Genomic DNA, 11,258 nt, shown 5'->3' with positions numbered 1-11,258 from the left:
AAGGGTTATCACGACTGATGGACTCCAGCCCTCATATCACATCTGCACAATCTCCAGTATATCTTACTGCAACGTGGTCAGGAAGCAGGAACAAAGGCCCCTGAGTAGATAAGCAATCGGGTCATTTGTAGGAACTGCTGCCTCAGGTGAGATTGACTGGCACAGCACAGATTGGAAATGGAACCTGAATCTTTCAAAGCCTGCATAGTCCAACGGTACACCAGGTGGCACTATTTGCCAGCGAGCTACTGGGGAAGGCTGCCATATTTGCAATTCTGAACAGCTTGAGGGAGATTAATGGGATCTTCCCTTGATAGTCAATGACGTTGTCAAACTCTGACCAAAACCCTTCGGGTTACCCACTGGCCAGAACCTCAGTTGGATCAGTCATATAAACACACTGGCTTCAGAAACAGAGCAATGGCTGGGAATTCTTTGTGAATACTTCAACTCCTGAATGCCCAAAAGCCTGTCCATCATCTACAAGGCACAAGTTAAGAGTGTGATGGAATAATCTCCACATAGCTGGAAGCGTTCAGCCCCAACACCACTCAAAAAACCTGACACCACCCAGGACAAAGTAATCTGTTTGATTAGTTGCTCATGAGCCACCATCAATATTCCCTCCCCTCACCACCAGCACACAGTGACAACAGTGTTGACCATCTACAACACACAGTGCAGTAACTCACCAAGGCTTCTGTAGGAACACATTTCAAACCTGCAACCTCTATTGTCCTAATGGACAAGGGCAGCGGATGCATGGGAACACCAAGACTTGAACATTCCCCTGGAAGAGAGTCGACATTTTGGGTCGGGAGTCCTGCTCCTCGGATGCTGCCCGAACTGCTGTGCCTTTCCCACTCCACTTCTAATCAACTCTGACTTCCAGCATCTGCCGTCCTTACTATCTCCATGTTCCCCTGCAAGCCATTCACCACCATTCTTTCGCTGTCACTAGGTCAAAATCCTGGGGCTTCCACCATAACACTTCTGATGAAGACCTTATGCTTGAAACGTCGACTGTCCTGCTCCTCGGATGCTGCCTGACCGGCTTTTCCAGCACCACCCTTTTTGACTTCCACCACAACATGTCTTGACATAACACAACTGCAGGGAGGAGAAAGTGAGGACTGCAGATGCTGGAGATCAGAGTTGAGAGTCTGTTGCTGGGAAAGCACAGCAGGTCAGGCAGCATCCGAGCAGCAGGAGAATCGGCATTTTGAGCATAAACCCATCATCAGGAAGAGCTCTGATGAAGGGCTTATGCCCAAAATGTCAGTTCTCCATCACACAACTGCAGTAGTTCAAGAAGAAGGCATATCAAATCTTTCCCTGGAGTAATTAGGGATGGGCAATACGTTCCACACATCTCACAGACACTCACATCCCATAAATGCATAATTTAAAGGAAGACACTTTTCAAAGAATTTCAATTGATTCCTGGGTAGATCAGCAACATACACAGAGAATGCTGGAGAAACTCAGTACATCTGGCAGTATGTCTTTGGGGAAATAAATTGTTTTGAGTTCTGTACGATTATTCTTCAGGCTGAGTTATTCTGGATTCATGAGATGGAGGAGCCAGTGTTGGACTGGGGTGGACAAAGTTAAAAATCACACAACACCAGGTTATAGTCCAACAGGTTTATTTGGATGCACTAGCTTTCAGAATGTCGCTCCTTCATCAGGTGGTTGTCACTTTATTCTGGATTCAAAACGTTAACTCTGTTTCTCTCTCTCTACAGACACTGCTGAGTTTCTCCAGCATTCTCTGTGGTTGCTTCAGATTTCCAACATCGATAGTATGTTATTTTTACTGGACAGTGTTTCCTGCTGTAGAATCATGGAGTCATACAGCATGGAAACAAACCCTTCATTCCAAAAGTCCACATTATCATCACCAAGTGCTCCCCTGGTTGGATATTCCTCCCCCCGCCCCCCAGTGATCGTTCTGTATATGGAAGGGGACAAGTTTGGGCAGAGTGCTGATGACAACCCGGGATCGAAGCCTCCCAAGAGTTCAGGTAAAGGACGAGAAGATAAGATCATAAGAAGAGGAGCAACAGTGGGCTGTTCAGCCCATCGCATCTGCTGTTCCCTTCAATGAGATCATGGCTGACCTGATAATCCTCAGCTCCATTTTCCTGCCTTCCCCCACCCCTCCCAACGTTACCCTCAATTCCCTTACTTATTAAAAATCCTTCTATTTCAGCCTTAATGAACCAGTCTCAACAGTAAAGAATTCCTCACATCCACTCCTCTCTGAAGGAGGATATTCCTCCCATCTCTGGTCCAGCACAACATCGGGGGTGCCGAAGGGCCTGTACTGTGCTGTACTGTTTAATGTTCTATATTGAGATTATGTCCCATGGGTACAGGCCCAACCTACAGATCCTCTCCTCATAAGGACTGTCCTTCTGTACATGAGATCAATGTAGTGAACCTTCTCTGAACTGTTTCCAGTGCCAGCATATCATTCCTTAGATAAGGAGTCCAAAATTGTTCACAGTATTCCAGCTATGATCTCATTAACGCCTTGTATAATTTCAGCAAAACCTCCCTATTTTTATATTCCATTTCCCTTTGAAATGAAGGCCAACATCCCATTTGTCTTGCTTATTACCTGCTGAATTTACAGTCACAGAGTCATAGGGTTATACAGCACGGAAACAGACCCTTTGTCCATCCCAAACAGATATCCTAAACTGACCTAGGTCCTTTTGCCAGCACTTGGCCCATATCCCTCTAAACCCTTGCTATTCATATACCCAGCAAGATGCCTTTTAAAAGTTGCAATTGTACCAGCCTCCACCACTTCCTCTGGCAGCTCATTCCATACACCATCTGCATGAAAAAGTTACCCATTAGGGTCCCTTTTAAATCTTTCCTCTCTCATTTTAAACCTAGGTCCTCTACTTTTGGACTCTCTTACCCCAGGAAGAAGACCTTGGCTATGCACCCTATCCAAGTCCCTAATGATTTTGTAAACCTCTGTAATTGTACCCCTCAGCCTCCAATGCTCAAGGGAAAAAGACCCAGCATATTCAACCTCTCCCTATAGCTCAGCAACATCCTTGTAAATCTTTTCTGAACCCTTTCAAGTTTAACAACATCTTTCTTATAGCAGGGAGATTAGAACTGATAGCAGCATTTCAAAAGTGGCCTAACCAATGTCCTGTACAGTCACACCATGACCTCCCAACTCTTGTACTCAATTCACTGACCAATGAAGGCAAGTGTGCCAAAATCTTCTTTACTACTCTGTCTACTTGCGACTCCACTGTCAAGGAATTATGCACCTGCACCAGTAGGTCCCTTTGTTTGGCAACACTCCCTATGGCCCATTTTTAATTGTATAATTCCTGTTTGTTTAACCAGAATGCAACACCATGCATTTATCCAAATTAAACTCCATCTGCCCCTCCTCAGCCCATTGACCCAATTGATCAATATCTCTTTGTAAGCCTGGATGACCTTCTTCACTGTCCGCTGTACCTCCAATTTTGGTGTCATCCTAAACTTACTAATTATGCTTTCTACATTCTGATCTAAATTACTTATATAACTAAAGAATAATTAGCACTTCTGCCTCACAGCACCAGGGACCTGGGTTCGATTCCAGCCTTGGGTGACTGTCTGTGTGGAGTTTCCACATTCTCCCCGTGTCTGTGTGGGTTTCCTCCCACAGTCCAAAGATGAGCAGGTCAGGTGAATTGGCCATGCTAATTGTTGTGGTTCTGTTCGCCGAGCTGGAAGTTTTTGTTGCAAACGTTTCGTCCCCTGGCTAGGCGACATCATCAGTGCTCTGGAGCCTCCTGCGAAGCGCTTCTTTGATGTTTCTTCTGGTATTTATAGTGGTCTGTCCTTGCCGCTTCCGGGTGTCAGTTTCAGCTGTCCGCTGTAGTGGTTGGTATATTGGGTCCAGGTCGATGTGTTTGTTGATGGAGTTTGTGGATGAATGCCATGCCTCTAGGAATTCCCTGGCTGTTCTCTGTCTGGCTCGCCCTATGATAATAGTGTTTTCCCAGTCGAATTCATGTTGCTTGTTGTCTGCGTGTGTGACTACTAGGGATAGCTGGTCATGTCGTTTCGTGGCTAGTTGATGTTCATGTATGCGGATTGTTAGCTGTCTTCCTGTTTGTCCTATATAGTGTTTTGTGCAGTCCTTGCATGGTATTTTGTAAACTACATTAGTTTTGCTCATGTTGGGTATCGGCTCCTTTGTTCTAATAAGTTGTTGTCTGAGCGTGGCTGTTGGTTTGTGTGCCGTTATGAGTCTTAAGGGTCGCAGTAGTCTGGCTGTCAGTTCTGAAATGCTCCTGATGTATGGTAGTGTGGCTAGTCCTTTTGGTTGTGGCATGTCCTCGTTCCGTGGTCTGTCTCTTAGGCATCTGTTGATAAAGTTGCGTGGGTATCCGTTTTTGGCAAATACCTTGTATAGGTGTTCCTCTTCCTCTTTTTGCAGTTCTGGTGTACTGCAGTGTGTTGTGGCTCTTTTGAATAGTGTCCTGATGCAGCTTCGTTTGTGTGTGTTGGGGTGGTTACTTTCATAGTGCCTCACCACACACTTTACATTCAACAATCAGATATACGAACAAATCAACAGAACACCCATGGGATCACCAATCTCGGGACTCATAGCAGAGGCAGTTATGCAAAGGTTAGAACAAACAGCCCTACCACAAATTCAACCCAAACTCTGGGTCAGATATGTCGATGACACTTTCGTAATCATCAAAAACACGGAAATAGAAAAAACCCACCGGATCATCAACGCCACACTCACAGGAATCCGATTCACGAGAGAAGAAGAAAAGGATAGCCAACTCCCATTCCTAGACGTGATAGTACAGAGAACACCGAACGGAGAATTCACCACAAGGGTACACAGGAAAACAACACACACAGACCAAGTCCTAAACTATGAAAGTAACCACCCCAACACACACAAACGAAGCTGCATCAGGACACTATTCAAAAGGGCCACAACACACTGCAGTACACCAGAACTGCAAAAAGAGGAAGAGGAACACCTATACAAGGTATTCGCCAAAAACGGATACCGCGCAACTTTATCAACAGATGCCTAAGAGACAGACCACGGAACGAGGACATGCCACAACCAAAAGGACTAGCCACACTACCATACATCAGGAGCGTTTCAGAACTGACAGCCAGACTACTGCGACCCTTAGGACTCATAACGGCACACAAACCAACAGCCACGCTCAGACAACAACTCAATAGAACAAAGGACCCGATACCCAACATGAGCAAAACTAATGTAGTTTACAAAATACCATGCAAGGACTGCACAAAACACTATATAGGACAAACAGGAAGACAGCTAACAATCTGCATACATAAACATCAACTAGCCAAGAAACGACACGACCAGCTATCCCTAGTAGCCACACACGCAGACAAGCAACATGAATTCGACTGGGAAAACACTATTATCATAGGGCGAGCCAGACAGAGAACAGCCAGGGAATTCCTAGAGGCATGGCATTCATCCACAAACTCCATCAACAAACACATCGACCTGGACCCAATATACCAACCACTACAGCGGACAGCTGAAACTGACACCCGGAAGCGGCAAGGACAGACCACTATAAATACCGGAAGAAACATCAAAGAAGCGCTTCGCAGGAGGCTTCAGAGCACTGATGATGTCGCCTAGCCAGGGGACGAAACGTTTGCAACAAAAACTTCCAGCTCGGCGAACAGAACCACAACAACGAGCACCCGAGCTACAAATCTTCGTACAAACCTTGGCCATGCTAAATTGCCCATAGTGTTAGGTGCATTAGTCAGAGGGAAATAGGTCTGGGTGGGTTACTCTTCAGGGGGTCAGTGTGGACTTGTTGGGCTGAAGGGCATGTTTCCACCCTGTAGGGAACCGAATCTAATCACATAAATGACAAACGAAAGTGGATCCATCACGCAACGCTGCTGGTCACAGGTCTCCAGTTCAAAAAGAACAGCTCTCCACCACCACTGTCTTCTGTTGTTAAGCCAATTTTGTATCTAATTGGCAAGCTCACCCTGAGTCCCATGTGACCTAACTTTACTAACGAGTCTACCATGTGGAACCCTGTTCAAAGGCTTTACTAAAGTTCAATGTCTACAACTCTGCCCCCATCAATCTTCTTAGCTACTTCCTCAAAAAACTCAATCAAGTTTGTGAGACATGATTTCCCTTGAACGAAACCATGCTGGCTATCCCTAACCATTCCTTGCACCTCACAATGCACACAAATCCTATCTTTCAGAATCACCTCGAACAACTTATCCACCACCCACAGATCTATAATTTCCATGCTTCTCCTTCCATCCCTTCTCTGCCACCCACCAGTTCAGCCGCAGTTATAGATGATACAAATATTTCTGCAAGGGACCTGACAATTTCATATAGCTCCCAACAACATCCTGGGATACACTGGATCATGTCCCAGAGATTTATCCAACTTTATATTTTTTAAACTTCCTCTGACGGAGTCATACAGCACGGAAACAGACCCTTCGGTCCAACCAGTCCATGACAAACAGAATCCCAAACTAACCTAGTCCCACCTTCCTGCTCCTGGCCCATATTCTACCAAACCTTTCCTACTCATGTACTTATCCAAATGTCTTTTAAAAGTTGTAACTCTGCCCTCAGCTACCACGTCCTCAGGAGGTTCATTCTACATGCCAGCCACACTTTGTCTAAACAATTTGCCCCAAATTTCTTTTATAAAACTCTCTCGTCTCACCTTAAAAACGTGCCCCTCAGTCTTGAAAGCCCCCATCCATGGGAAAAGAGACATACCATTAACCATATCTATACCTCTCATGGTTCTCATCCTTGGTTATCGATGATACAAGCATTTCTGCAAAGGGGCCCCGCAATTTCCTCCCTAACTTCCCACAGTTTTGGGAAACACTAGTGCAGGTCTCGGAGATTTATCCAACTTTATACTTTGAGACCTCCAGCACATTTTCTTCTGTAATATGAACGGTTTTCAAAACATCAATATTTATTTGCATTAATAGAAATAACATTTAATTATTTTTAAATTAATATTAATTTACATTAATATATTATAAATAATTTTGACCTCAGCATGGATCATTTAGGCAGTCCATTCGTTTCCGGTTTTCATTCTGAAAATGGTGGAGAGAATATCTCATGAATGAGATCATTTACCAGGTGGCCCTTTTTCTTGTTTGCATTAAGTACTGGTTTACCTGAGGAAATGTCTCTCTCACCTGCATTGTTAACATCGTCAGCCAGAGGTCAAAGTGCAGGGATTTCTGTACACGAGTCCAACACAGGTGCTGAGGGCTCGATCACCAGGGAATGCATTCCTGAAGCTCTGTCACAGGGGGAATGAAAATGTTCTTCAATGACGAGAGTGAATACGGTGAGTGAGCAATATTTTGATGGTTAAGAGTCTTGTCAGACACTGGAATGTAATCCACTCCTAGTCGGCGGTTTGTTGGCTGTTAACTTGTGGAAACTGATTCTACAATGTTCTAAATATAGTACAAAAGGAGAAACTTTCTCCTTCACATTCCCTGGCTATATAGAAACTAAAGGTGTTTTACAAAAATCGAAACTGAGGGTGTTTTATAATGTATAGAAACCAAAGGATTTTTACAATGCAAATAAAGTTTGCTTACAGAGTCTCAAACACTCCAGGTTACTAAGGGAATATAGAGTACAAATATTTCTCTATTTTATCTATTTCAAATGTAATTTGTTCCTCTTGAATAAGTTGTAAAACTTATTGGCATGTTCCCTTGATTGGTAACGTTGCTGCGCAAGAACCCAAGAAAGGGGAGTAGGCCACCTAGCCCTCAAACATGCTCTGTCATAAATGAAATCACAACTGATCTGATTATAGCCAAGACTCCACTTTCCATTCTGCCTAACCAACTCCCGAATACGCCCTTACATCCAATGTCACTTGTAAAACAAATATCTATCCAAATCACCCTTGAACGTATCCAGCCTCCACTGCTACCTGCAGTTCATAATTCCAAGTTAATTCCTCTCTGAGACAGCAATTATTCCTCATGTCTGGTCTTAAATTGAAAGCCATCTATTCTGAATCTGTGACCAGTCATTCTAGAAACTCCCCCCCACAAGAGAACAGGCTGGGGCTGTTTTCCCTGGAGCGTCAGAGGCTGAGGGGGTGACCTTATAGAGGATTACAAAATTATGAGGGGCATGGATAGGGTAAATAGGCAAAGTCTTTTCCCTGAGGTTGGGGAGTCCAGAACTAGAGGGCATAGGTTTAGGGTGAGAGGGGAAAGATATAAAAGAGACCTAAGGGGCAACTTTTTCACGCAGAGGGTGGTACATGTATGGAATGAGCTGCCAGAGGAAGTGGTAGAGGCTGGTACAATTGCAACATTTTAGAGGCATTTGGATGGGTATATGAATAGGAAGAGTTTGGAGGGATATGGGCCGGGTGCTAGCAGGTGGGACTAGATTGGTTTGGGATATCTGGTCGGCATGGACGGGTTGGACCGAAGGGTCTGGTCTGCTTCCATGCTGTACATCTCTATGACTCTAAGGGGATCATTCTGTCAGCATTTATCATGTCAAGAACCCTCAGAATCTCATATGTTGCAACAGTCACGCTTCATTTTCTAAACCCCAAACAGTACGGGCCCAACCTGAACAATGGTTTCCTCTGGAGACCACCCTTTATCTCAGAGATCAGGGTAGCAAAATCTCCTTGTTCGACATGGACTGGTTGGCCCGAAAGGTCTGTTTCCATGCTATATGAGTCAATAAACTTATTTGAACACAACTACTTTCTCCAGGTAAGGAGCCCTGGACAGAAGAGAAAAATAAGAGCCCCTGAGTGGCAGGGAAAAGGTGGCGAGTAGGACTATGTGAAACAAAAGCAGAAATTGCTAGAGAAACTCTGGCAGCATCTGTGGAGAGAAAGCAGAGCAAGGGCAGCACAGTGGTTAGCACTATGGCCTCGCAGCGCTAGAGACCTGGGTTCAATTCCTGCCTCAGGCAACTGTCTGTGTGGAGTTTGCACATCCTCCCCGTGTCTGCATGGTTTCCTCCCACAGTCCAAAAATATCCGAGTAAAAAGTGAGGTCTGCAGATGCTGGAGATCAGAGCTGAAAATGTGTTGCTGGTTAAAGCACAGCAGGTTAGGCAGCATCCAAGGAACAGGAAATTCGACGTTTCGGGCCAGAGCCCTTCATCAGGAATGAGGAGAATGTGCCAGGCAGGCTAAGATAAAAGGTAGGGAGGAGGGACTTGGGGAAGGGGCGATGGAAATGTGATAGGTGGAAGGAGGTCAAGGTGAGGGTGATAGGTTGGAGTGGGGTGGGGGCGGAGAGGTCAGGAAGAAGACAGCACCGCCCTCCTAACCTGCAATCTTCTTCCTGACCTCTCCGCCCCCACCCCACTCCAACCTATCACCCTCACCTTGACCTCCTTCCACCTATCACATCTCCATCGCCCCTCCCCCAAGTCCCTCCTCCCTACCTTTTATCTTAGCCTGCCTGGCACATTCTCCTCAATCCTGATGAAGGGCTCTGGCCCGAAACGTCGAATTTCCTGTTCCTTGGATGCTGCCTAACCTGCTGTGCTTTAACCAGCAACACATTTTCAGCACAGTCCAAAAATATACAGGTTAGGTGAATTAGCCATGCTACATTGCCTGTAAGTGTTAGGTGTAGGGGAATGGATTTGGGTGGGTTGCTCTTCGGAGGGTCGGTGTGGACTTGTTGGGCCAAAGGGCCTGTTTCCACACTGTAAGTAATCTTATCTTAATGTTTTTTAAGTCTAGTGACCCTTCTTCAGAACTGATAGCTAGGAAAAGGTGGTATTTATGCTAAAGATAGGAGGTGAGGGGGCAAGAGTAGAAAGTGAACAGGCAGAGATGGAGATCAGAGTGTGAGAGAGAGAGAGAGAGAAAGAGGTGGATAATGGGAAGGCAGGGATGGAGGAGCTGATAATGGGGACTGTAACTAAGGAAAAATGGGTCGGCTGTGCTGATAACAGCACATCATGATAAGGCCTGGGGTGTGGGAGTGCATAAAGGACCTGGAATGATGGGTCCAGGTTCCATAATTATTAAACTCAGTGTTGAGTCCCCAATCAGAAAAGGACATGCTGTTCTCTGAGCTTCACTGGAGCATTGCAACAAGCCTGACACAGAGCTGCCAAGCCAGGGAACAGGGATGTGTGTTGAAGGGCCAGGCAACTGGCAGCTCAGGATCATTTTTACAGACAGATGCAAAGTGATCACCCAGTCTGGGTTTTGTCACCCCACTGTAGAGGAAAAGCACATTGTGAACAGCGAATACTGTAGAGTAGATTGAGTGCAGCGCAGGTAACTCACAGGAAATTGTGTCCAGAGCCTTAGCTTGTGAACAGGGAGGATATAAATGGGCAGGTGTTACACTTTCTGCATTTAGAGGGGAAGGTGCAATGGGGTGTGGTGGCATGTTGGGAGTGAAGGAGGAGTGGATCTGGGTATCCTGGCGGGAAGGGTTCTTGTGGCAGACTGATAAAGGAGGGGAGGGGAATATGTGTCCGGTGGTGGCATCTTTCTGGAGATGGCGGAAATGGCATCTAATGATCCTCTGGATGTGGACGCTGGTGGGATGGTAGGTGAGGACAAGGAGGACCCTTGTGCTGTTGTGGGAGGGAAGGGACGAGGTGAGGACAGAATTGCGTGAGATGGGTCAGACATGGCTGAGGACCTTGTCAACCACATCAGTGGTGAGTCCCTTGTTGACAACAGAATGGATGTTTCAGAGACCCCTTTGTTGAAGTGGGAATCATCGGAGCAGATGTGACAGAGACAGAGGCACTGGGAGAATGGAGAGTCTTTAAAGGAAGCAGAGTGTCAGGATGTGTAGACAAAGTATCTGTGGTAGAGCAGGAACAGGCAGAGACAATGGGTCTGCGGGCAGTCAATTTATGGAACTTGGGAGGAAGGTGTATGGGGTTGGGGACTGTGACCTTGAGAGCTGTGGAGGGTGGGAAGGGGGAGTGGAGTGAGGACGCATAGGAAGGAAGGAAGAGATCCCCAAATAAGATGAACTTAGTGACCGTCATGGGCATAATATCCAGAGGTTGGAGGTGAGGTTAGATCCCCAGAAGATAGGAGATGATTGAGAGTTGGTGCTCAGCCTCCCCAATTTCAGGGTTAGTCTGCCAGACAAAGGCAACACCACCCTCATGGACAGGCTTCAAAGTCAGAGTTGGATCTGAGAGTCAGTTC

At 45.9% G+C, this 11,258-nt stretch overlaps 1 protein-coding gene across 1 annotated transcript in view; it reads left to right on the top strand.

The window, feature by feature from the left end:
• The first annotated feature begins 7,204 nt into the window (after positions 1-7,204).
• Positions 7,205-11,258, top strand: part of LOC132822234 (coatomer subunit gamma-1) — a 73,916-nt gene continuing 69,862 nt past the window's right edge. The window contains exon 1 of the mRNA XM_060835347.1: positions 7,205-7,415. Within this exon, the coding sequence (XP_060691330.1) occupies positions 7,382-7,415 (34 nt within the window). The 5' untranslated portion in view covers positions 7,205-7,381. The remainder of the gene's footprint in view (positions 7,416-11,258) is intronic.

Source organism: Hemiscyllium ocellatum, chromosome 14 (genome assembly GCF_020745735.1).
Source record: "Hemiscyllium ocellatum isolate sHemOce1 chromosome 14, sHemOce1.pat.X.cur, whole genome shotgun sequence".
Lineage (NCBI taxonomy): Eukaryota > Metazoa > Chordata > Chondrichthyes > Orectolobiformes > Hemiscylliidae > Hemiscyllium > Hemiscyllium ocellatum.
This window is presented reverse-complemented; position numbering and strand designations above follow the sequence as displayed.